Raw genomic sequence first — 26,838 nt, 5'->3', positions numbered from 1 at the left:
CTGAATGAGGGCAATAAATTCTTTCTCATCCTCAACATTCACCAGAATCACGTGGACTAATACAAAGAATGGGTTGAACTTCTGGGTAAAATTAAATGGTGAGTTTTGGTGGGAACTGCAGAATTACACTTGTCATGTTCCAATCTGGACACACCAAAATTAATTCTTAATGTAAAGCCATGGTGACACACACCCTGTTCTTACTGAAAATGTGAGGACCTTGACCCTCAAGGCTTTTATTAAATACAGTAGACCCTTCAGCCAGATAAAAGGTATTGCCTGGACAACCACAAAATAAAATAATAATTTGTCAGAATGGGATTTTAGTAGAACTTAGACTTTATTGTAAACATACAGAGGAGGATCTTTGTGCACTGCAGGTACAACAGGGTATGAACAGCATATTCAATAGACTAATATAAAATCTTCCCATATAGTGTGAAGTCTCTTCAATGGTGCATAGTACATTTCCTGATATATGTTTGGTACACCTACACCTAAGAGGAGAATGTTAATGCTATTGAGTACCATCATAGCAATACTAACATAATCTTCATCCCATAATGCATCTCTTTCTGTGTTGCAGTGGTATGCTCTGGAATGAAAACGCCCCTAAACAAGGCACATTTGTTTAAGCAATCATGGTTTACAAAGCGGGATTCTGATATTAGCCAGAGGTCACGCTAATCACCAGATCAGAGGTCAAATGTTTATATTTGGATTATATTTAAATTTGGAAATTGCATTTGACATATTCTCTGCCATGACAGTTTGCTTTTTTAACCATTTGGTGACAACTTGAGCACTGTGGGTTAGCCTTGCCATTTAGGAAACACTTGGGATTAACTATGGGATAAAACCAGCTTCCTTCATGAAGAAATGCCTCATGGCATATAGATGATGACTCACCATCTGGAGCAGTGAGCAGCACCTCTTGACCTTTAAGGCATGGATGGACCAAAGCTATTCCAGAAAATTCCTCTCACACCAGCACAGATCTAATTGGCCACTTAACTTAAATTGTTTGATAATATCTACGATGATGTATATTATGAATTGACATCATAAATACAGACTTAAGGTGGGTGTACCTTCTGCTACAACCCTAGACTTATGCTCTGGTTGTTGACTGTATTTGGAGGAGTTTAGTATATGATGAAGCTCGTGGTTACACCCTTGCCAGAAAGACCTATAGTAATCCTATAATACATCTTAGAAGAATACAAGACAGCAAAACTATATTACAGTGATACCATAGGAGACAAAAAAAATACCATATAGGTCACTGTAAATTGACCTTTCTTTACACACTAAGTCCCAGTTGGAACTTCATAAATACATTATGGGGATGCCACAGGAGATAAAAAGAAAAGATACCATAAAGTACTATAAGGTTACTATAAACACACTATTGAGTACCAGACACACTAAAAGTCCCTGTAGGCACATAATAGGAAGATTACAGTGATGCCATAGGAGATTACAAAATACCATTAAGTATGACAGAGTCTCTATAGGAGTAGTATAGTGATCCCTTAGGAAATAAAGGAATTGCACAAAGTACGATAAGGTCACCATAAAATCACTACTGACTACCACAGACACACTGTAAGTCTCTACAGGAATATTATCGCAATATTACAGTGATTTTTTTGTTAGGGTGAAAGAATATATAGCCTGGGGTTACAAATAGTCGAGTAATTTAAAAACAAGAATCTGTGACAATCTCCTGCTAGCTTGTGTCTGGTGGTGACAATATTTTTTCATGAACAAGGAAAGAGCGATGAGTTGGGTGTTATTAACCCTCCCTCCATCCAGCAGTCCATCCACTAGCATGGCTCCTCCCGCCCCCTCCTGGCACTCCGCTCCGCTCATCAATAGGAACCCCATTTGAATAATGTGTGAGCACTTGGACTGGAGCCAATCAGCTGTCAGAGGACCGTGATAAATCGCAATGCATTATTGATAATAATAATTACGTTGACATGCGCATTTCTACTTGAGGGGCTAATTTTCCAAGCCGAAGAATTTGTAAAAGAAGGGGAGGAAAATTGTTGGTAACTATTTGCTCCTGATGGTTGCACCATGTCGAGGCGCAAGCAAGCCAAGCCGCAGCACATCAACTCCGACGAGCCCGGTTCGTCAGAAAATGGTAAGTTTGGATACAAGAGAGGTGAAACTTTAACGTTTAGCCCCGCTCCACCGTGTTACAAACTATCGACATTTTATCTCAAAGTTAGAGGCTACCTTTACATTGTTCCCCTCGCACTTTGACCTGTTTGCTGACCCTTGGAACTGACCAGGAATAAAACGAAGCATAGTAGCATAGTATAAACGACAAATTATTCGTTTTTTTTAAACTCCAACACAGGTGCTATGTGCGGTCCGCTTTATCCGAAATACAGGACCGTACGCTTTTTACTTTTCTCATACACGAGGTCAAAACAATATTAACGACCGACTCGCAACCTTAACTTGGAAATAATCATGTGCATTAAATGTATCATGAATCCATTTTATCATACGTCGATTAGGCTACATGTACAGATAGTTTGTTTGCGTTTGTGAAAGTACAGAAGGTAAATCCCATTGAACTTTAGTGGCTACATTGAGCCGTGTGCTGCTACCTGTTGGATTTTGGATACATTGTGATGCATTGTAACTTGTCTGATGTTTGGGAAAACTAAAGCCTGTAGCCTGAGAATGATTAGGTTGATTAGATGTCTTTCATGTTTCGAATATTGTTTTTATTCAAATGATGACTGTGATCTTTACTATCTATCGTAAATCACCACTTTTACTTGTTTTGGTGTGTGCTTTTTAACTTTCTAACTGAATTTTAGATGGGTACTGTCGTTGTTACATTATTTCGATGATCCAGATTTGACTGTTTCAAAACTTTTCTCAGAAGTTTGCTGTTGCCATTATGTTTTAGCCAGTATATGTTATGTATTGATAGAAATTCCTCGCTAGTGTGCGTCTAATTGATGGAGTTTTAAACAAAGGTTCCCAACAACTGTGTATGAAATGTGACTCGGGAGTAAGCTGACCTAAAGGCAATAAATCCCCCAGTTTAATGCATGACTGTTTCCTTTCGTACATATGTGGAGAGGTGGGGGATGGAGCAGTGGTCTTTTTGTGGAGACTGGGTGGGGGTGCGTTTTGGTCTTGCCATATGCAAGCCCCAGCAATGCCATGGACCTCACCTTCTAATTATGAGGCTTGGGAAACGCGGTGTTTACAGTGAGCCGCAGTTTTTAGATTTTATTTCGGTGTTGCCATTTATAACATTTTTTATTTTGAAAATCGGCTACTTTTTGTATCTCTAGACTTGCACCTATGAATTGAATGTTTAGTCTCACCTCGTGTCATGAACCCCAGTAAAGGTGATCAGATACAGGTCATGCGCCATCAAGTGGTAAACTAGTGGCGTTGCCTTGTGATTTTCAATTAAAAATCGACTGACTATGTATTCTGTCTTGATATATGAAAAGTTGGGCCCCGAGTACATAGTTGATGGATATTCTTCCCTGACAATTTCGCCTTGGGCCATATGTGTATTGGATGCAAGTTTGCCTGGATTGCCTACACTTGTGATAAGAGCACTATCCTCTCTCGCACACCAATGCGGCCGCGTTATTATGCACCCATCGTTTACTTGTTTGACAATGAGAGGACTCTGAATACAATGCAATTTGCAACTTTTTGACGCCGCTTCATGTTGCCTGGTGAGCAATTAACAAGTCCAACAGTCTCGTTGGGCAAATGCAAACAGGTGGTCTAGTGGTCTACCCCCCTTTCTCGGAGTGCATTAGCATTTGACAATGCACCCAGTTGTGAAATGGCCTCTTGGTTAGCAACAAATTAAAATGCAAACATGGAGCACTTATACGGGTTTCACATGGTGTGAAAATGCCTACAAGTTACTTTTCATTATAGGCTACATGAGATGTTTTTTGCGCGCAAGTGTAAGCTTCGGGCGTACAGTTTCTTTACTTTTTTTTTTGTTTGTATTTGTTTTTTTCTTTCTCACTGATTGGAACATCAAAATGTCAAAATAGAAGCTTGTATTCATTGTACAACCTAGATCCACTCTTTGTAGGCTTTTAGTATAATATACCTAGCATAAAAGTATTGCCCCATATGTGGAGTTATTAGAAGATTACTAAATAATTTAGCCTGATCTAGAATTTGGTCGGGGGTTACCTCTTTCAGTAGCAAAGTAATTTAATGTTCTTGGTTCTTTGTCTCTCTGGACATTTGCTCTTGGTAATGTTAGAGGTAGATGGTTGCCCTCTACTGGCCCTGTGGACAACAGGCAAACCCCAGGTCCTTTGACAATCCAGTGTGTTGACCTATGAGGAGACTGAGAATTTGATCTCTTGACACATTCTCAGTAATGCCATTCTCTGCTATTCTCTGTTGCAAAGCACCAACCCTGCAAGGCTGTATATTAAGCAATATTTAGCCTAAATGATGATTATTATTATGAGTATTCTTATTATTAATATAATTCTTATATTTATTGTTATGTATTTTGTTTTGTTACAGATGCCCTCATTATTGTATAAAGGTTGTGGGATTTAAACTTTTCTCATCTTGTTTCAGGGATTATTCCAGATGGTCAAGCTGAAGAGACTGGGAACGAAATGAAGAGGTTCAGAATGGACGAGACAAGGGTCTGCAACAAGTGTTGTGCTGAATTCTTTGATGAAGCTGAATTTCTTGAACATGAGAAGAATTGCACTAAAAGTCAGCAGGTGGTTATCATGAAAGATGGAGATGGCCATGAAGTGCCTGAGGAATATACACATGGTTCTCCTAATGGCCTCACTAGTGACCATGACGACGGCCAGTCCAGCAGTCACTCCCTATCAAATGTCACTACAGAGCCGCTGGAAAGAACAGAGGAAGAGACCAAAGTGAATACAGAGGATTCAGACCAACATGAGCGGGCAGAGATGTCTGCTAGCCCAGAGATGACTTTCCAGCCCTCACCCAAAATGCAAAATTCAAATGTCACTCTCGAATCCATGACTGCCACTAAAGTGGCTGTCACTCAGCATTCTTCAAATCCTACATCTCCTCCCTCATCCCAGGATGCCCTACAGGCCATCCCAATGATCCTTGAACAGTTGGTGTGCCTCCAGCAGCAGCAGCTACAGCAGATCCAGCTCACAGAACAGATTAGAATCCAGGTAGCCATGATGGCCCCTCATGGTCTCCAGTCATCAGTTGGGGCAGCAGTGGACCCCCTGAAAGCCCTTGGCGCCCACCTCTCTCAACAGCTCTCTGCTGCAGCAGCTCTGATAGGTAAAAGGACAGGCAGTCAGAGCCTTTCTATGGAGACAATGAAGCATGGTAAACTACCTCAAACCACTGGCATCCCTACCTCTCTGGCTGGAGGACTGGGGACAATGGCTTCTAAAACAGACATTTTGAAGGGCATTCCAGATCTGGCCAGCCGATTGCCAGCACTACTGCCCCAGTCTCCAGGGGTCATGGGTTTCCCCAGCACCTTCACTGGTATCCAAGCAGGGATTGATACCTCTAAAAAAGCGAAGAGCAAGATGCTGACCCTTCCATCGGAATCAAAGAATGGTGATTCTTTATACAAGCACAAGTGCAAGTACTGCGGCAAGACCTTTGGGAATGACAGTGCTCTCCAGATTCACTTGCGTTCTCACACCGGGGAGAGGCCCTTCAAATGTAACATCTGCGGAAACCGTTTCACAACCAAAGGAAACCTCAAAGTGCATTTCCAAAGGCATAAAGACAAGTACCCTAACATCAGGATGAACCCTCACCCTGTGCCAGAGCACCTCGACAATGTTCCCACCAGTAGTGGCATTCCCTATGGCATGTCTATGCCCATAGATGAGTCCAACTTGGCAGAAATAAAGCCTATGCTAGGCCATCCAGCTGCTGGGTTACACCCATCGTCCATACCAGGGTTCAAGACAACATTTGAGGGCTTTGGAGGGGACCCATTTTCCCAGAGACCCTCCCCCTCAACAAGTGATGGTGCATCAGTTTCCTCAAATGTGTTTGGCCTAGAGACAGGGTTGGATCAGAACCAGGATTCTAAGGAACTGATTGGAGCACTGCATCATATGAATGGTAATGCCCTCTCAGGAGAACAAAGCTCTGGAACAGCCAAACTTCAGCAGATGGTGGATGGTCTGGAAAAGAGGACCAATGACCCCAATGAGTGTGTCATCTGCCATAGGGTGCTCAGCTGCCAGAGCTCTCTCAAGATGCATTATCGCACACACACAGGCGAGAGGCCCTACAAGTGCAAAATCTGCGGCCGTGCTTTCTCCACCAAGGGTAACCTCAAGGCCCATTATGGAGTGCATAGGGCTAATACTCCCCTCAAAATGCAGCACTCATGTCCCATCTGCCAGAAGAAGTTCACCAATGCTGTTGTTCTACAGCAGCACATTCGCATGCACATGGGTGGGCAGATCCCTAACACGCCCATGCCAGAAAACCAGTTTGAAGCTGCTGAGGCGATGGACTCCTCTTTACCAGATGAGAAGTCTATGGATGCCAATGGTTTTGATGCAAGCATGGAAGACCACGAGACAGAGCTGGACTCCCAGGAGAAGCCAAATGACACCTCAGATTCTCTCCCATCTACCTCTGAGGAGCAACCACAGCAGCATGCTCCCCCCTCCATGTTTTCCAGCCTAGATGTTTTGAAGAATCTCACCTCGGCTCTTGCACTGAAACGCCAGAGTAGCACAGCTTCAGAGAGTGAGGGAACACCTAAAGAATCTCCCTCAGCTCCTAGGGAGCAGGAATATCAGAATGGCCGTAGTCCAGCCATTTCTGATTCGGCCATGTCATTTCACTCCTCTTCCCCTGTGAACAACCACATGGGTAGCAGCAAGTCTCCTGAATCTGCCATGGCTGATGATTTTTCCCGCAGTGGGTCAAGGCCAGACTCTGATAGCGGCGTTCAAGATGGCACAGAATCAAGTGGAGCCCTTGACCTCACAGCTCCCAGCAGCTTCACCTCTAAAGCAATTAAAGAAGAACCTGGCCTGCCCTTCACTAATGGAGACTATGGTGAGTTTAAACTTTTATAAAATAATAAAAGGGTATCATGTTGAGTGCTTTTATCTAATTTTGCCCACCTGTCTCTACAGCTCCTAGTCACATGCCTTTCATGAGGATACCTCCAAGTTTGGCCAGTCTGGACATGAAGATTCCTCCAGAGAATCCCTTGGGTCCCCATGGCTTGTTCAGCTCCCAGTTGCCTCAGGGAACAGGCATGCCCTCATCCACCTCCAGTGCACCGCGGCGATCAACCAAACAGCATCTGTGTAATGCCTGCGGAAAGAACTTTTCGTCTGCCAGTGCCTTGCAGATCCATGAGCGCACTCACACAGGGGAGAAGCCTTTTGCCTGCACCATCTGTGGCAGGGCTTTCACCACCAAGGGAAATCTCAAGGTAAGACATGTCTGCCTAATTTGCTTAATGGTATTAAAGATGACTTGCATTGAGTGGTTAAACTAGGCCCTTATCAATCCATTTAAATGTGTACTTTTGACTAATGCATCTATCTGTTTAACAGTGCTTATAAATCAAGCCTTTTGATGGAATTGTAATTGACTGTGTGTGCATGTTTGTTTTAGGTGCACGTCGGAACCCACATGTGGAACAACTCGTCGAGGCGTGGCCAGCGTCTGTCTTTGGACAATCCCATGGCCCTGATGGCAATGAGCTCGGAAGCTAAAATGTTGCCAGAGATGATGCAGGCTCCCAAAGAACTGGGTGCTCCACCGATGAATTTTGACCCCTCTCTGTGGAACCAGTATGCCGCTGCCTTTAGTGGTGGCCTGACCATGAAGACCAATGAAATTTCTGTCATCCAGGGTGGTGGCATCCCACTCCCTGGGAGCCTTGCTGGTGGGCCTCTGGTTGGATCCACTGGAGGCCTCATGAAGATGGATGGGTCCCACTCTGGCTTGCCTGTTACCATGGCCGAAATTGAGAAGAGCAGCTCTGACAGTGTGCCAAAATCACAATTCCCACATTTCATGGAGGAGGGTAAAATTGCAGTTAATTAGGCTTCTGACCCATCAGCCAGAGTTGTGAGTCTTTGAATGTTCAGGGTGGCAGTGGTATTGCTTACCTTTTTGCCCAGTTACAGGTACAATCAATATTCAGAGTAAACCTTGTTGAGAATAATTCTGCTTAGATTGGTTGAAATTTTCCATTAACTCTATTGCATTTCTTTCCCCTTCTGATCTGATCAATTCACTAGTGTTATTTTTAGTTGAACTTGATATAACTACTGTAGTTGTATTTACTGTTTATTTTTTATATATATATATGCGGGTATTTTTTCGTGACCATTTTTGTGTGTATCCACAAGTTGAATGTATGACTTACTTGAAACTGCTTTAATTCAGACTGTCTCCCTGACATACTTTTGAAGGATTTTGACTATAATTGGACAAGTTTCAGGGCATGACTGATTATGGACACCACGTCTCAGTGTTCTCGGAAATAATAGTGTGATATTTCTCTATACATGACTACTTGCTTTCCTATTGTGTGCCATAGATTTCATGAAATTGTACAGTTTTGTAGTGGTAAATGTCATTGGCATGTTTCTTTTTGAAGAGAGGCTTTTGATCAGTTTGGAGTCTTAAATTGTTTGACAAATTATTCCAGTTTCCTGTCCCTTTGTATTTAACAAAGTGTGCTTGTTCAGTCATCAATTTTTGATATTGTAGATTACAAAACTGGCTTTCATAAATGTTTCGTGGATGCTGACGATACAGTAGTTGGTGTGAATCAAACCTTTTGCTAAGTGCCTAACCCGAATTGTACATGTTGCTGTTGTCTTTTTAATGCACCATAAAGTTGTAATGAAGGCCCTGTTAAATGGATACATCAGTATGTTGTACTGTGTAGCATCGCATTGTTTTATATTTTCATCCCAGTTTACAAAAATCAAGTATTTTTTTGTTTCCATATATTCCGCTTGTAGACCTGCAGAGTCATTTAGGTGGCTGAGCTCTGAAGGCTATGAAATGCTTAATGCTGTCATGCCTGCACTTTATATTTCAGATTTTGTTTAATTTACATTTAATGGTTACATTTCAAATCCAATTCATCTACTACCATGATGGTTACACTGGAAAAGGGCAAATCAACAATTTTGTCATCTTTTCCTTTCCCTCAGATTTTATTTTTTGAAACAATGACCATTTTGCTCATACTTTTGTTTACCCTTTGACCTGAGTAATTCTCATACTTTCATTTTTCTATGTTCTTGTATCAACTGTTTTTTTTATTTTTATTTATAATACATGAAATGCTTGAGTTTAGGGGGTAAGTTCTACCTCGTTTAGATTTGTTTTCCTCCATGCCCCCTAATCTCTATGCAATGCTCTGTACATTTTCCGATACATTCTTGAGTATGCGATGATATTCTTTCATTCTCAACCTGCTGAGTTGAACAGTAATGAATGTATCACTGGACACTTTACACAACTCAGAATGGTCAGAATATTTATAGGCTCCTGCTGTACATTCCTCATTGATATGCATTTGCCAAGTTGTGCCTTTCTTTAAAAAAAGCAAACCATGTCAAAACTGCTTTGAAGTTGTCTCTACAATTCAAGTAATGTTGAGCCAGTTTGGCCTGTTTACAATGTAAATGTTTTTTTGTTTTTCAGTTGTTTCCTTCACCTAAATGTTGATTTCTTGTCTTTTTGAAAAATAAAATCAGGGTGACTTTTCCAACATTGTTTTGTCATTATTCCACCACAGAGGAAATGGTTACAGAACCCTGTAGTCAATCGGCCTTGATAGACTAGCTGGAGTGTTGTACTGGCTACTTAAGATATATCTTCTCGAACCCTTACATTGCTTTCTATGCCAGCTCAGGCTGGTTTATTTGGATTTGCATAGTAATCCCTGATTTCCATCAAGTCACCTTCAGATGCCCCAAGTGAAATTGTTCTTTCTGATCTCATGTGACCCAGCAGTGGATATTCCAATGACCTGCTTAGCCCATACTCCATTGTCATTTTGCATCCTCAACGAAAATGATTTGCATCCACAACTAAAGCATGCTGTCCAATCACGTCTTTCCACAATCAGGTTTAGGTCAACTACGTGGCCTTTTCTTTCACAATAGTGACATGCAGCATGCCTCAGACTACATGCACGGTCATCATGCAGACCACTCAAACTAGTTGGCTGACTTTGCATGCAAAACAAGGATTATATATCCTTAGGTGCCTATAGGTATTTGAAAAGCATTCTAGCCTAGTGTAAACTGAGGATAGGATAACGCTGTTGCTTCTGGTCATGTATCACCAATACAAACTCAGCTGGTTTCAGTCAGATGGTGGTTCCCAAAGTGGGGTCGGGGAACCCCCAGGGGTCCTTGAAGGGGTTCCAGGGGAAACAAGCAAAACAAGAACTATATATATTTTTATTTTATATTTTAAGATAGGACAGTGAGGGGATGACAGTGTGACTAACTGCTCATCACCAGAGGTTTCACTCACCCTACCTACAGTATAAACAGTTCTGTACCAAAACATCACACCCAAACACCAAAATCTCCTCAGACAGTGAGGAAATCTTATCAAATGGGGGTTCGTGGCTTAATGGTCATCTATTCGGATATGTCTGGGACTCCCTTAGTGTAGTACTTGCTGTAGTACTACAGCTAGCCTTTGCTGCCCTACTGACTGTAGCTGAACACTCCCATGAGTGACAGCTGGGGGAGCCTCCGCCCAGAACCGAGACAGCCAGGCGGACTGCCTACAGCTTGAAGCAGGGGCTGCAGGAATGACGGACAATATTCCGCTACAACCCGTGCGACGCCAGAAAAGACACGACAGTAAACACAGGAATGGGTAAGGGCGTTGAACAGCACGAAAATCTTAATACCAAGCAATTTCTTTATGTATTCCGCTCGTCGGCTAACTGCTGATGTCAGTGTTAATTGTTTACAGAAGCGCGGCGCATTAGTCGACATTGTCTCCACAACTCAGCGGAGGCGTATTTTAGCTCTAATTTTTGCAGTTGAAAAACAAGGGGCATGGTGGGGACATTTACATGTTATTATAGGAAGGATGTGGCCATTCATTATCGCTCGGAGAAAGAGCTATAGCGCCAGAAGACATCCTTGTTCCGGGTGCTGTCGGAGCAAGTGCATTTGACGCCCATGCCAATATTTGCTCTGTTGATTAGAGGACTGTCAGCGCACAAAAACACGCAGAAATGTAGACCGTGACTTAAAATAGTGTGTCCCAAATTCACCGGTATGCGAAATGATGTCTTGTAGCAGTATTTTGAGCAGCATAGAGGTTAGCTAGGCCTCATGAATGATGATGGAGAAACACCGAGCAGGCACATAGAGGCAGCTGAGCAGGCTGTCCCAGACATCATAGATGATGTCACCTCTCATAATAAACACGTTTATTCGTACAAAACAGCTTTCCAAATGCAGAATTCTCCAGAATATTATAAGAGCACAGAATTAGCGATAAGTGTGTTTTTTGTTGCTGTGACCCATGCTATGTAGGCCTAAGCCTGATAACAGTTCTTCCCACAGGCCTTCATCCTGTTCACCTGTCCAGCCCTGGTCTCTCCTAATGGTGCATTAGTGCTGCTAGAAAATCAATGAGATGCTTTTATTTCAGATTGTGATTCATTTTTAGCATTGAAGTATTCCGTAGATTGATATAATGTAACACAGGTCTAGCTTTAATGTAAGGCATGAACGTCTGGATAGCAGCAGTGTCCTAAAAGGCTTCCAGTGGAAATGAGGATTAGTTCAGTTTAATTATTATATTGTTCACTAGAAATTAACCCAGTACGATTACAGAATCCTAGAATGATGTTTCTATTGAGAGGGCTCACTCTTGCCATTGTTATTTCCCCAAGGCTATAAACTCTTTACATCATATCTAACAGCACAAATCTTTATTATATTACAATATTAAATGGGGCTCTGTGGCCATGCGGATGTATGTGGGGGTGCTTGACTTGGAAAAAATACAGCAATCCCTGCTCTAGAGAGGAACCTTTTGTTTAGAGTCATCTCTAACATGTAATGTGGGGCAATCATACAGTATGTCTTGAAGATCAAGTGCAGTAGGCAACCAATTTATGGGCCTGCCTGGCAAACAGTCTTTGAGCAGTGAACAGTGAATGTTGTTTGATAATGGAATACAGGAAAAATGACTCATCTCTTGCAAATATGGTGGCTCCCTCATCAAAAACTTGTCACTGAATGCAAACATTTTGCCAGCATTGGATAATGGCTTTATATACGCACTGCAACAGTCAGCTATCTTTCGTCAGTCAAAATGATAGTTTCACAAAACTACTTGTGTCTTTATTTTGTTCACAGTCAGTGTTTTATAACTTATGAAGTAGGGCAATTATTGATTATAAGGTCATCGGTCTCTTAGTTACTGAAATGGAATGTTTTGTTTGGGTAGGGCGAAGGGAGCGGCCAGCCTGCTGCAGATGAAGTTAATATTTATTTTGTAAGGCCTAATCTGTCCAGTCTCAGTGGTCATGGACCTTTTGCACAGCCTTGTCTGTTCTGTTGGTTTGTAGTTGCAATAAGCAACATATTAACAAAGAGATGTCTCAGGGAATTCAGCAGAGATGGAGCAAGTCTCTTGATGACTTCATACAGCATAGGGTTATGACTAAAACTGAAGAATGAGCATGTTAAGACGTCGAATAGCCTACAACACAAAAATGTATCTTAAATCTCTGTTTCATTTGTTAGTCATGTAATTGTTCTAACACTGCAACTTGTCTCTCAGAATATCTGATAATAAAAAAAATTCTCAGATTCTGTGAAATTATTTTAATTTGCTTTGCTTCTTCCCCAGGTGCTGCCCGTGGTCGAGATGCTGTGGCATGGGGGACTTCCGTCCCCGCACCGTGTGGCTCGGCCACCCAGAAAAGAGGGAGCAGAGGTACCCCAGGAATGTCATTAACAACCAGAAGTACAACTTCTTCACCTTTCTGCCTGGGGTGAGTGTCAGCCAGAGCCCCCTCTCCACCCAGCCCCCCCCCACCACCACCCACCACCCCTGGCCTGGTCCTGATTCATTGCCAACTTAGAGGACTGGTTTGCCCATTCAGAGTTTCATAATGTTGAGAGTCTTTGGGCAATGTGGCTTTCACCTTGCTTTTCTTACTATTGGTTGTTTAATGTAGGTAATCTAGGAATTTAAGAGCGTCCCACTCATTATAAGTTGCTCTGGATAAGAGGATCAGATAAATGCCTCAAATGTAAATATGAATTCTGTTTTTATGCTTACATAAGTGTAGATTGGTTTTTTGTCTTGTTTGCTTATAGTCACCCTAACCAGAGTTCACTACCAGTTTGTTGGCATACCGCTGGCTGCTTAGACACACAGACCTTGGTTACACTTGTCATATGACTTATGCCAGCAGACATTTTCTGACAGATGCACAATTGTTTGCATTGCTATAGGATCTTCCAGGCCTGATCTGGAAGTGACTGGATCTTGGATTGCAATATTGTCTAGATGCCTCAGTGCACATATTGGCAGTGTAAGAAGATCAAGAGAAGGGCAGGGAAAACGAGTGATGCATATTTGTGATACAGTGATACACAGATTTAAATAAAAGGATTTCATTCCAATCAGTGCAGCCGTTTTGGAATAAATGTTGATGTTCATTGCTCTATATTTAAACAACACAAATGATTACATTCTTAAAAAAACGCCACTATCTTTTAAGTAACAAGCTCAAGATAACTATTAACTTCAGTCATATTCAGTAGTGAGTTGACAGACAAGGTGTCACTTTTTCAAATGGTGGATATCTGATTTTGAAATGTTCAAATACAGTGACAAGAGACACATGATAGACTTTTCAAGCCATGTGGACACACGCATGTGGTCTCATAATATCAGATTATTTATGATGATTTTTATAATGATATGATTTATGACATCCTCAGACAAGCTTGGAAGTGACTGAGGTTGTAGATTTCTTGCTATTCCTCAGCTGCAGGTTTAGTTACAATAAGGACAGCGGTTACTAAGTAGTGTGTTTTTGGCCCTCGCATTTTCCAGACCTGATTTACATATGCATTTGCTTTTCAGACATTCACTAGTCTTAAGATCTTATGGCTTTTTTGTATATGAAGTCAGACATTAAAAGCAGCTCGCATTTGTTTGGAGAGCAAAAGACAAGACCATAGCGTTTTTGCATTGCAAAGTGTGATGCCTTTTATTTTCTTTAGTTAATGTTAAGAAGTTCGCCTCGGACAAAGAAAGAACAACAACATATCGTGTCTGCGCTGTACTCTCCTCTTGTCAACAGTTTGGGAAATAACATGCAGTAGCTAGAAGAAGGCTCAAGTTTTCCCTTCATAGTAATCTTGCACATTGGTGGTAATGAAATTGAGTAAAGGTGTAGCATGAGTGTTAAATGTAAACTTGGCATTGGTGCAAGAAAAGCTATGTGTTTGCACGCTTTGCTATAACTCTAAAGTGTGTTTGTTTCAATGACTGTGAAAATCAATGGATTCTGACACTCACAGCTCACTGAATGTGAGAATGTGTACGAAGTGTTTTTGTATGTACATGGCACTACTGGATTTTGGCGTTAATGTAGTACTGTAGGCATTTTCTATGTAATTTTGATCATAGGTAGAACTCTTTGGTTGTATCAAGGCACATTTAGTCTACATATACTATTCCATGTCTGTGAAAAACATCTCTGACAATGAATGTCAAATTTTAAGCACAATAGCTTGGCTCTTGACAGGAAAAAAAAAACCTCAGTTCACACTGTGCTTCTTCTAAATTTCATAGTTTTGTGTTCACAGGTGCTCTTCAATCAGTTCAAGTACTTCTTCAACTTGTACTTCTTGCTGTTGGCCTGCTCTCAGTTTGTCAATGAGCTGCGGCTAGGTGCCCTCTACACCTACTGGGTCCCTTTGGTATGCAGCATTTGATAAAGCTTTGTTCCCTTTAACTGTTCAATATAATGGTTAATAAATTACATCTCCAACTCCCGTATAAAATTTGTGTTCAGTGCATATTATGGTAAATGTCTAGTAATTTACCTCTGTGATGGAAATGTACAAGCGATTCCACAGAGCACATTTGCCACAGCACTAAATAAATTGTGTTTGTTGTTCTGTGCTTTGAAGAAAATAAAGATTTTTGAGCAATGAAGCTACTAATTGTCACATCTCTCTCTCTCTAGGGCATCGTTTTGATTATTACCATTATGAGAGAGGCAGTTGAAGAGATAAGATGTTACCTCCGGGACAAAGAAGTTAACTCGCAGATTTATAGCAAGCTTTCAACAAGAGGTAAGAATTTGAAGCTTGGACTACATTAGTTATACTTTGTATGAGTTGATATCTGAACCGCGCTGTTTATTTTTCGGCATCAGCGTCTATTAACTGTAGGAGGTTGGTCCTATTAAAACTTATAGGGGCTAGGGGAAATGGTGGGTAATTCAAAGCAGAGATGTAAAAGTGTACATAAGAGGCCTTGGAATAAAGTGCTACTAGCAATAAAAAGCAGGAGACCTCTTGTGGTTTCCATCACTTTTCCCCTTTGATGTGGCAGCTTGTTTTACCCATAAACACAATGACTGGTTGCCTCCATGATAGCGGCCCCAGTGCATATCTTAGTGCATGGGGAGCTGTGGTTTATGGAAACTTAATGGTGGAACATGGCTGTGTGTTGTGTTTTGAGCATAGCAAGAAACTGGTAAGCTCATTGTCCCTTGCATCACCTGTAACATATAACAAATGACAAATAACTAATTTGCATGATGGGTTGGTGTAAGTTTTTCAAAATCGTTTTTTTTACATTAATCAGAGCCTGCCATCTCTTGGTCTGTCAATTTTGATCAAGCCAGTCTTTCTTATGTTTAGCCATGTTTTGTTTCTGTTACATCAAGCTGTTGCCTCCTGACTGATTTATTCATCTGTCTTTTGTAAAGCACCCCCTAACATTTTATTGTGTCAGTGGAACAGAACACCATGTGAAGTCCCGTGAACCTAATGCATAGCAATATTAATGTGCTTTAATGTCTTACATATGCAAAACCCAGAGGTCACGGCAGAGGTCACGGGTCAGTGACCCCCTCCAAACAATTTTGCCTGTTCATTCCAAATGGAATGAGAGAAAAGGCTCAACTCCCCCTGCATTCTTTCAAATCTGCATGGAAAATTACTTTCCCAAATTCACTGGGGTGACTGGTGGGGCAACAATTCATCCCATGCATTGTTACACAGAAGACATTTTTGGTTTATAAAAAAGAAGAAGTTTTTTGTTGATTTATTTAGCTAGGGGAACTGAACAGTATAGAGAATGTGTGTTTTTTTTAACAATGTCTTTGAATGACGTTAATGGTAACAGGATGTCTCACTGCCATAAATCCTGTAAAATCCATGTTGAAAGTTTACATGGATGGCTCAGATTTTTACTTTGTTTGTGCAGGCGGGCTGCATTCAGTCAAACTCAGATTGGAACGTCTACTGAATGATTGATAACTTGATTTTCATATATTTTCACCAGATGTAATGCATAGAATACTGCACAATGATACTGAATAGTTCATTAACTTTATGTCATCTTTCAGGCACAGTGAAGGTTAAAAGCAGTGGAATTCAAGTTGGAGACCTTATAATTGTGGAAAAGGTTTGTACTTTGTATAGCAGAAATGTGTAAAATATTGTCTCATCCACATTTGTGAACAGTCTTACCTTTTTAGGATTGTCAAGTTGCCATTTATATGACAAAGAATAATGAGTGAGTTCTTAATGTTCTATGCTAGACTGGTGACTGAGGTGAAAGGAGTTAGTAAAGATTTTGTAATCTTGTGATCAATGCTGAGCTTCAGCCTGTCAAACTCAATGCATATATAACAGACATGAACTTAAAATGCCCTTAATTGGATCTCAAACACAAATTAAATGAAGTACTATTTATTGATACAATTTTTTTTCATGTTCAAATCCCATTAATAGTATGCAGTTGTTTCAAAATATCTAAATAAGTCCCGTTTTTGTGGGCACTTTGTTTTAGTCATCCGTTCCGTTGCTCTCTTGCTCTTCTTGTGGACGGAGTGGATTCTCTAAAGTCTTTGTACATGAAATATGAGAAGCGAGTCCTGTCTTCAGTTTCCAAGCGGGGGCTTCTTTCTGAGTCACTCACCTCAACACAGCTGAAGGAAAGGTCACACATGTTGTTCTACCCATTTCACTCATACGATCGAGTGAGTCAAAGTTACGCGTGTTAAAAATTATGAAATGTGAGCTGACAAAAGATAAGCTTTGGAATTTGGAAATTGCCTAAATGTGAAGAGCCGTAATACATCTTTATTAGACCATCGACCACTTAACAATAATCCATGCACAGTTCAATGTTTGGAAATCTGTCAGGATGAATCGGACGGGGAATTGATCTTCCAATAACTCTAAGTAGTGTAGTGGAGAGAGCAGGTCAAGCAGAGTGTAAAACCTGGTCAGGGTCCCATTCAGGCTGAGGCAGGATGATTTGCTGGAGGGATTATTATTTTGACTGACTGACTGCAGGTAGTGTGGCACATGAAGTCTTACTTCTCTACAGTCGAAGAACAGAGGAGGAAGAGGAGAGAAGTACAGGATCAGGATGTGATGTTGAAGTCATGTTTTTCTTTCTGTCTTGCTTTGTAGAACCAGCGTGTTCCTGCTGACATGATCTTTCTAAGGACCTCTGAAAGAAATGGTAAACATCTGCTGGTCATTCATCCAGATCTCCACAACAGGCCGGTTGGCTGGCTGGCTGGCTGGCTGGGGAAATGGCTTGTTTAAAAAGGCGCTGAGGTGCAGGGATTAGCCCTGAGCCAGGACAGGAAGTCCTACAAGGTCTAAATTGTAATTGGGTCCAGTACTAAACTATCGCTCACAGTGTGGTGAGGTGGGGAGTTGCTGTTCCATGTAATGGTGATGATGGGTACGGTAGAAGAAGCATTGTCCTCTCTTCCATGTTTGTCTGTGACATAGCCTCCCCTCTGACTCATTTTGTCTTTCAAATGATAAGATAATGAAAAGGGAAAACAAAATGTAAAATGCAAAGAGAAAACAGGAGACCATGAGACGAAGATGCCTCATCTGAATAATCAAATGTGGATTAGAGCAAGATCTGTCGGTGATAACACAAACTCAGTGAATTGCACTGCGTTGTTTATTTGCACATATACAAAAGACACACGAGTCCATTCAAAATAACAACCTCCATCACAGAGACCCATTGCTTTATTTTAGGCCTCTAGAAACCCAGTCAGCAGATGTAAGGAAAGCTGGCTGCATGTTGTTGTTGCGTCTTCCTGCTGCGGGAAGAAAAACAACAGCTTTGTTTTACTGGAAATAGTGCTTGGTTATCTCCCTTCCATGTGGAGGCCATTAGGTCAATTATGAGGAGCCTAGGCCAGGATTGGGAGTTTTGGGCAGGATGACGCATGCAGGCCAAGGGGGGGATGGGCTTGGGTGGATGCCTCTACTTGTATCCCCACTTGATCCCAACAGTAATGTGCAGCTGAGAGCAATTCAGAAAAGTACTTATCCAAACTGTAAACTTGAAAATGTATGTGTCAGAACAAATGCCAAAAGTTGAAACAAACAACAGTAACAGTAGTCTTCTGTATGTATTGGAATATAAATCAAATGTATCATGTAAAGAATACAGATTGTGATGTCCTTCACTCAGCTAACAGCCTATGTAGTGGTGCCCCCTAGGGGTGAATGTGCGTCCATCTCCCATCAGTAGCACCTCTTGTCCTCCTCTCCCAGGCTCTTGTTTCCTGCGGACTGACCAGCTGGATGGAGAGACGGACTGGAAACTACGCCTCCCAGTGGGCTGCACACAGAGACTGCCCACTGCTGCCGTGAGTCACAGGACACACACAGAGTGGAGTAGGATAGACAGGACTGAAAATTACATGTAGCAACATGTAGCAAGTAATTGTATAAGCCACCTATAGTCCAAGAGAGACAAGTCTTTCGTAAGGACGGTGTAATCATTAAAACGGAGTGCAGGGCGGCCTGGTGGTCAGACACCTGGGACTCGGAGGTCACAAGGTCAACCCAAGTCTTTTTTTTCTAGAAGTGTCCATGAGCAACACACTGAACTAGTGTTCGACCGATATAGGTTTTTGAAGGCTAAAGTCGCTGATGGCCGATATATTGTGCCAATTTTAAAAAATCTTTAAATTTGACTATTTTGTACATTTTCAGTGTTTCCCCCAGAATTTTATTCTTGGCAGGATGGAAAAGCCTCTGAAAAAGCAGTCAGACCATCATGTGACACTAAAACTCTCCATTGAAACCCAGACTAATGAAATTGTTATTTGTTGGATATGTTAGGTCTTAAAATGAAGAATTCACTCACAAAAATATTGAACAATCAAATTATATATAATAAATGAAATGGGATAAAGAAAATAACATTTCATTGCAGATTTTACAAACTGTTTTTATGATGACACTGATATCCGATATTTAATAAAAGACGAATATTGGCCCAATATATTGGTCTATCCTTACACTAATCCTCCACTTGTTCCACTTGTTCCGCACGCTTGATCCCATGACAGACAGACTTGTGAGAGTAAACTGCTTCTGTACATGCTTCAGGGTGATTTGCAAAGTGACAAATACATAACTGCCCTGTTTGTAATATAGCTTGTGTGAAATAGTTTTCTGAATGTTTCGGAGCATTTGACCCATTAACCATAGCCTGGAGCACATCAGCCAGCTCATCAGCTCTTCACTGTGTAACACAAAGCAGAGAACAAACACTGCTGCTGCTGCTGCAGGAATCAAACTGTTGAATGGGATATATGGTCCTAACCAAGATAATGTGATGTCTGATTAGCAAACACAATTTTAGCAATGATTTGTATGTCTGTTCTTTCTAACTTTTTTTTTTTTTTTACAAAGGAGAGACATTCTGACATGTTGTCATTACCTCACAGGACCTCCTCCAAATCCGATCATATGTGTATGCAGAGGAACCGAACATTGACATCCATAACTTCATTGGAACTTTCACCAGGGTGAGTTGTTACATTACATTTTACTGTAATGGGAACAGTGCTTTTTTGTTTAGATACCTCTGTTTCACTATAGACTAAAAGCTACAAGATAACTATGTGACCGACTATTTTCTGTAGTTTCATCCCTTGTTGTCTTATCTCTTATATTTTATCTTATAGGAAGATGGAGACCCTCCAGTCAATGAAAGTCTGAGCATTGAGAACACCCTCTGGGCCAGCACTGTCATCGCCTCTGGTAAATATCTGTCTGACCCGGTGGTGCAGCTAATAACCAGGAAGTAACCAGGACCAGCCTTCTCTCTTAGCTTACAGAGCCGCGATGAAGCATTGCTTCCTTCACAATTGATGTGTTGATGACTTGTCTTTCAAACACACACACACACAAACAGAAAAAAGTAAAGAGGCAATCAGACATTTGGTCATGTCTAAATAGCTGTGGGGCAGCTAACCATAATGGTCAAGAAAGCATGCGTCTTCCATAGGAGAGTGAATCCACTTTAACCTACGTAACACATGTTAGCCATTAAGTAATTGGCAGTCTGCATCTTATATTCCAGCTGTCATTCTGCATTTGAAAAAGTCTTTTCATGTCAAGATTATAAGTCTGGGAAACATCTTCTTGACATAGTATGTTTTATGCTGTTTCTTTATGATGTTAGCCTGAGGTGATTTGATTTTCTCTCTCTCTCTCTCTCTCTCTCTCTCTCTCTCTCTCTCTCTCTCTCTCTCTCTCTCTCTCTCTCTCTCTCTCTCTCTCTCTCTCTCTCTCTCTCTCTCTCTCTCTCTCTCTCTCTCTCTCTCTCTCTCTCTCTCTAGGCACTGTGGTGGGGGTTGTGATTTACACAGGCAAGGAGCTGCGCAGTGTCATGAACACCTCCAACCCAAAGCACAAGGTACAGTAGTGTGAACCAGAGACCGAAGACCTGCATTTAATTATTCAGGATTTATTTTTTCGAGTTTGAGACTGGATTTTTCCTCCATAGATTGTTAGATTTATTTAACTTTTGAACAACCCAGTAATTTGCTGAGAACAATGACCTTTTACAAAAACTAACCTTTGTGTTGACAGCGTTCATGATTTGTCCCTGAATGTTTGCCTTTGTGGCTCATGATAGGTGGGTTTGTTTGACCTGGAAGTGAACTGTTTGACCAAGATCCTGTTTGGAGCACTGGTGGTGGTGTCACTGGTCATGGTGGCCCTGCAGCACTTCGCCGGGCGCTGGTACCTCCAGATCTTCCGCTTCCTGCTGCTCTTTTCTAACATCGTGCCCATCAGGTGGGACCCGACACTCTCTAATCCCTCTCCACAGATCATGACAGTTATCTGCAGTGTGGCATTTTCAATAAGCAAAATGAAAGTGAATGTAAATGCCCTTGTGTCGGGCGTGGATCTAAAAAAACATTTGTGTCTTGTTTTATTTGATCCAGTTTGCGTGTCAATCTGGATATGGGAAAGATGGTTTTCAGTTGGATGATCAGGAAAGACTCCAAGATCCCTGGGACAGTGGTGAGGGCGAGCACCATACCAGAACAGCTTGGACGCATCTCCTACCTGCTGACTGACAAAACAGGTGAGACCGCAGGACATTACAGTAAGAATCAGCGTATGAGATGTAACGTCTACAGCGATTTTCCCTATAGAGATGTTTTGTCCTCCATCCATCGGAAAATAAGCCAAATAAGTATTTCTGCACGTTCTTGCACAGCCAAAGAAGCAGTGAGGCCGGTGTGGAGTGCTTTTAACGAGAGCTGACAGCGTTGAGGATTTGCCAAGGAAGTATCCAGTAGGACTGAGTTAGGTCTTTTCCTTCCCTTGGGGGGTTTCTGCTCTGTGCTGCTCCCGGAGACATGCTACTTATTGGCCCCTTAAATCAAAAAGGCCCCAAAGTCTCTCATCTATACGCACCCTCAGAGTACAACACCTTCACCAGTGCACTTCCTCGGGAGCAAGGTGTTACCCGGCAGATTTACAGCCCTCATGCCCAATAAAGTGATCAGCCATTTTCCCATCCAGAGCGTGATAAGGCCAGCGGGGTCTGCAGGTCAGGCTAATGTATGTGCGGGGCCCCTCTGGTCATTTTGATATACTGGCGGAAACTGCTTTTAAAGTGAGTGTGAGGCTACAGAGGGCGCATATAGTGTAGCTGAGAAGGCTTTTAGCTTCCCTGCCAGTATTTTTAATTTTTTTTTGCAATCACCAAATGAGACCATAATGACAAGCAAACTCTGTTATCAGATAGTGATTAATGCTTGTAAATCCCAACCGATAAAAAATACAGACTTGAAAAACATTAGAAGAGTTCACTTCCAAACACTAGAAGAGTTCATTTCCAAAACTACATATTCATTTTGGAAAATTCTTATTTGTCAACCAAAACTTAATTTGCCTGTTGTCCCTGATTTGTTCTAATTTTCATTTCAGGCATTTTGCATGAGTAAGTGTCACTTTTTAGCAGATGGTGGAATCAAACTTGGAATGAAATGTTTCACTTTTTTGGAGTAATTTCCCTGGCTGAATTATAAAGACTGCCATCATTCTATAATGTTTGCCAGGAACTCTCACACAAAATGAAATGGTGTTCAGGCGGCTCCATCTTGGCACTGTGGCATATGGGATGGACTCAATGGACGAAGTGCAGAGCCATGTGTTCAGCGCCTACACACAGGTAAAGAACACGCCTCAGATCTGTCATGGGTAAGAGAACAAATCACCAAAGGTCAAGAGATTCAGAACGGCTAGGAAAGAAAAGATTCAAATTCCAAATGCATGGGAAGGGCTAAAGCAAACAGTCGGGGGCATTGTTTTAAAAAACGTATCAGTTTGTGATTATTGTTTGGTTGAATGCTTCCTGACCTCAGATGACACTCTTTGTCCCTTTGACACCAGAGGTTAGTGAAGCAGGAAACAGGATTAGCCCACTAGCGAAGCACTGACCGGACTTCTTTAATGACGCTGCCATTAACCCCTGGGATGCACCGCCTCCAAAAATAGCAGGGCCACAATGCAAAAGCTAATTGTTCATATTTGCTTTACACATCTGGTTATGCTTACATGCCACTGCCACACCACTGATACGCAGAGAGGTCAGCGAAGTGGCTGGTTTCTTAGACACAAATTCCGTTCATAATCTCTATTTTCAAATTGGCTAGATTTGTGTAAGTGTGTTTTTGTGTGCTATTATTTATGAGTATAAGTGTTCTTGCGGCTTCATGTTTTTCGGTTCAACAGTATAGATTTTCAGTTCCATTTAGCCGGCACAATGGTGCCCTCTTAGAAAAGCCTTGACAGGAGAGAAAGATTCCTATTAGAAAAGATGTTTATGCTCCTTTTCAGATTCCTTGTCCTTTTTCTGATCGGTTTTCATAATTGTCTCCAGCCCACCCACGACCTTCCAGCCTCCAGGGCTCCGGCGGCCACTAAGGTCCGCAAGACCATCAGCAGTCGAGTCCACGAGGCGGTGAAGGCCATCGCCCTTGTGCACAACGTGACACCAGTGTACGAGTCCAACGGCGTGACGGACCAGGCCGAGGCAGAGCAGCATTACGAAGACACCTGCAGGGTCTACCAGGCCGCCAGCCCAGATGAGGTACGCAGCCAGTCACACAGAACCATTAGACACACCCCCAATGTCGTCCAATTGTGGTGATTTTCATGTTTCAACTGCCATTGAAGGATTACATTCTCCTCTATGGGTTCAGATAATCCTACAGCCCCTTATGAAATGTTTTCGGAACCAAGTAGATAAACTCAAAATGCATGGTCATCAAGCTAAAAACTCTTTTCTTTAACTTCCTAAAGATTTGACATTTTCAAGTCATGAGGTTTTTACCCGTCAACAGTGATAGATTGTTGTGTTTTTTTTATCTATTGTATTACGGATATGCATGTTTCCCATGTTTACCATACTCTGAATGTATACAAAAAGCTTCAGTATATCCATCAGACGATATAAATACACATACACACAGACAAATACCAATCCAGAAATATATTTCAAATCAACCTGTCAGGAAATTCGCCCTCAATCTACTGTAAGGTAATTTTCTCAATTTTCTCAAGGCCAAACACTCTTAAGTTTGACAGGAGAACAGACTTCCGATCTTAAGATGGAGAGTTCTTGGTTTTTGTCAGTAAAGGGCCATTATCTTGAGTGTCTTCACTGCTTTCTTCCTCAAGGAGGAACCTTGAGGAGACAAATGGCATTCCACATTTATGTCCTTGATCAGTACGAATCCTTTGAACAGCAGGAAGAGGGCTGCGGAATTCGACTTGATCCATTTCCTGCGGTGTAAATACGGATTTCCTTAATGTGCTCCCCAGCCCATTGCACTTATGCCCTTTTGAATTTCCTCCTTGATAATACATATTTTAATGCGGCCCACTACAGCTGTCGCTTTGTCATGATAATAGAATTGACTTACTATTGGTTGCTTGTGTTGTTGGTAGGAATTTAAGCTTATCCCACTGTTGCACACTGCAAGTCGCTCTGGATAAGAGTGTCAGCTAAATGCCTAAAAGGTCAATCTAAATATCCAGTTTCATGCAGTGAAAACTTTGTTCATGCCAGGATTATGTCAAAGTCTTATTGTAAGAAAATGAGCAATTGTGGAGAGGTTTTCTCATTAGCTGCAATACAGAATTCTTTACTTAGATTTATGGTTTGCAAGTTCCTCTTTCCTTTGAGTCGCTCTGCTGTAAAAGGTGCATTGTATCAGTTTGATATAATCTCAGCCAAAATTCAGTTTGCTTTCCTACGGCTTGTCAGGAAGTCTTAATATAGATATGGTTTTGGCTGTGAGTGCCACGGTCACAATACCTCTGACTGTTGCATACATGGTTTTCTCTATAGGATGTACTGCAGTCAAAACTGACATTTGTCTAATGGTGCTAGTTGCTCTGACTGATTTGTATGAAACACAGTTTATTCTAGCAGCTTAAGTAATTACATCCACATCAATAAGTATTAATTTCACCTTTTTACTCACCATATTAAACCCTTTTTATGATATATGACAAAAATTGAAAGGATAAATCATACTGAAAATGGGTCATTCACAAAGGAGTGTTGATATCTGAATCACTTTTTAACCATTCCTCCATTAAAAACCTGTCAGCCATGTGGCAGTTGTGAGTCAAGCCACCTGGATGCAGTGTTATTCAGGCCAGTAGCACTCAGCAGTCGGCCCAGACAGGGCCGTTACAAGGTGGTGCTGTTGTGGTGGACACCAGTTCCAAGCATGCCTCCACAGTGAATATTTCTAGACTGTGACTAAGGCACAATCTTCATATTTCCCAACCTGGATGACAAACATTATGGTAGTCAGAGCTTTGCTGACGTTGGAGTGCTCTTGGCCAGGCATTGTCAGACTACATGGTCATGTATTGCCAAAATAAGTCATTTTGGAACCACAAAGCCTTCGGTTTAGAATTAGAATTGGAACACAGTCATCTTTTTTTTCTTTCTTTTTTCCCATCTGTGTCCATCCGGCTGCGCTGACATCTGTCATTAGAGTCAGAAGATGAATGATGAACTGGCTATGTGATCTTGTTCTAATCTCTGGTCTGGAAGTTATTGGGCAATGTCATCTCCCCTCTTTCTCCCCCTCTCTCTCTCCACCCACATACACACACACACACACACACGCACAATATATTAATGGATGTCATCTGTTGTGTCCTTCAGAAAGGATCGGGCAAAAACAATGTTTTCACCGAGAATTTAGAAATGGACATCTCCCCAGTTTTTCAATCAATAGTCTTGAGTGCTGAAAATGCTTTAGCTATTGATTAAGGCTGAATGGTTACTGTGCTCTTTGACAACCTTCTCATTCCAGTGTCCCTCACTCTTGCTTGTAATTCATGGAATGGTACATCATGTTGACATGATGGTTTACCATCAGAATAAAAAAAACCTAAGCAGTTCAATAATCTATATTTTGATAGCATCTTTTGCTGTGTGTGTGTGTGTGTGTGTGTTAATGGTAATGGTTTTGATGATTATTGATTTTTACTGTTGATAAAAAGGAAAAGTATTAGCTAATAGATCCTTATTGGACCCTATTCATCTTTCTCCTCCCTATGTTATTATAAAGATATTACATATGTCATTTATTTCAGTGACCACCCTCTAACGCCTTTACAATTTGGGACTGATAGGTGTCGCTGGTGCAGTGGACTGAGAGCGTTGGACTGACACTGGTAGGAAGAGACCAGTCCTCCATGCAGCTGCGGACCCCTAGTGGCCAAATACTGAACTTCACCATCCTGCAGATATTCCCCTTCACCTATGAGAGCAAGAGGATGGGCATCATAGTTCGAGTGAGTGCTGAGATGATATTGATGATCCTGATTATTGTCTTATGTCAGCTGCATAGCATTAGATGTTATGCATTAAGCTTTCTGATCTGCTTCACAGATTGACAATTGACTGCTTAGTTTGCCTACTGCTTGATTATAAACTAACCATCACAGTCATTGGGGATCATTGGTTGTTGCTAACAAACACCTTGGGGTGTATGCTAGCAACATCAAACAACATGAACAATTAAAACATAATATTAAAGAGCTATCTGAGAAAAACCTCACCCAGTAATGACCTCTGACTAAGTCTGATGACTAACATTATTTTTGTTGGCTTGCCTAGACTCTGCTAGGACTCAGGAAGCCTGGGATTGAAACTTCGCTTCCTCATGATAATATTTTCAAACGCTTTTTAGATCCCATGTGAATACCAAAATAA

The 26,838-nt window shown here is 41.5% G+C and overlaps 2 protein-coding genes across 2 annotated transcripts in view; both read left to right on the top strand.

Moving 5' to 3' along the window:
* The first annotated feature begins 1,985 nt into the window (after positions 1-1,985).
* sall4 (spalt-like transcription factor 4) lies at positions 1,986-8,079 on the top strand. The gene is given in 5 exon segments (XM_071525563.1): positions 1,986-2,044; positions 2,046-2,152; positions 4,609-7,074; positions 7,155-7,459; positions 7,645-8,079. Coding segments are annotated over 5 exon segments (3,372 nt in total).
* Positions 8,080-10,775: 2,696 nt separating this feature from the next.
* LOC139649208 (probable phospholipid-transporting ATPase IIA) overlaps positions 10,776-26,838 on the top strand; it is a 28,475-nt gene continuing 12,412 nt past the window's right edge. The window contains exons 1-15 of the mRNA XM_071525547.1: positions 10,776-10,893; positions 12,892-13,036; positions 14,868-14,981; positions 15,251-15,359; positions 16,643-16,701; positions 17,718-17,769; positions 18,834-18,928; positions 20,018-20,098; positions 20,258-20,333; positions 20,915-20,991; positions 21,214-21,374; positions 21,527-21,669; positions 22,652-22,764; positions 23,476-23,685; positions 26,256-26,417. Of these exons, the coding sequence (XP_071381648.1) occupies positions 10,826-10,893; positions 12,892-13,036; positions 14,868-14,981; positions 15,251-15,359; positions 16,643-16,701; positions 17,718-17,769; positions 18,834-18,928; positions 20,018-20,098; positions 20,258-20,333; positions 20,915-20,991; positions 21,214-21,374; positions 21,527-21,669; positions 22,652-22,764; positions 23,476-23,685; positions 26,256-26,417 (1,665 nt within the window). The 5' untranslated portion in view covers positions 10,776-10,825. The remainder of the gene's footprint in view (positions 10,894-12,891; positions 13,037-14,867; positions 14,982-15,250; positions 15,360-16,642; positions 16,702-17,717; positions 17,770-18,833; positions 18,929-20,017; positions 20,099-20,257; positions 20,334-20,914; positions 20,992-21,213; positions 21,375-21,526; positions 21,670-22,651; positions 22,765-23,475; positions 23,686-26,255; positions 26,418-26,838) is intronic.

The sequence above is a fragment of the Centroberyx affinis genome, unplaced genomic scaffold (assembly GCF_046629955.1).
Source record: "Centroberyx affinis isolate AG114_WGS23_722 - 3 ecotype Tasmania unplaced genomic scaffold, CSIRO-AGI_Caff_v1 ptg001304l_1, whole genome shotgun sequence".
Lineage (NCBI taxonomy): Eukaryota > Metazoa > Chordata > Actinopteri > Beryciformes > Berycidae > Centroberyx > Centroberyx affinis.
This window is presented reverse-complemented; position numbering and strand designations above follow the sequence as displayed.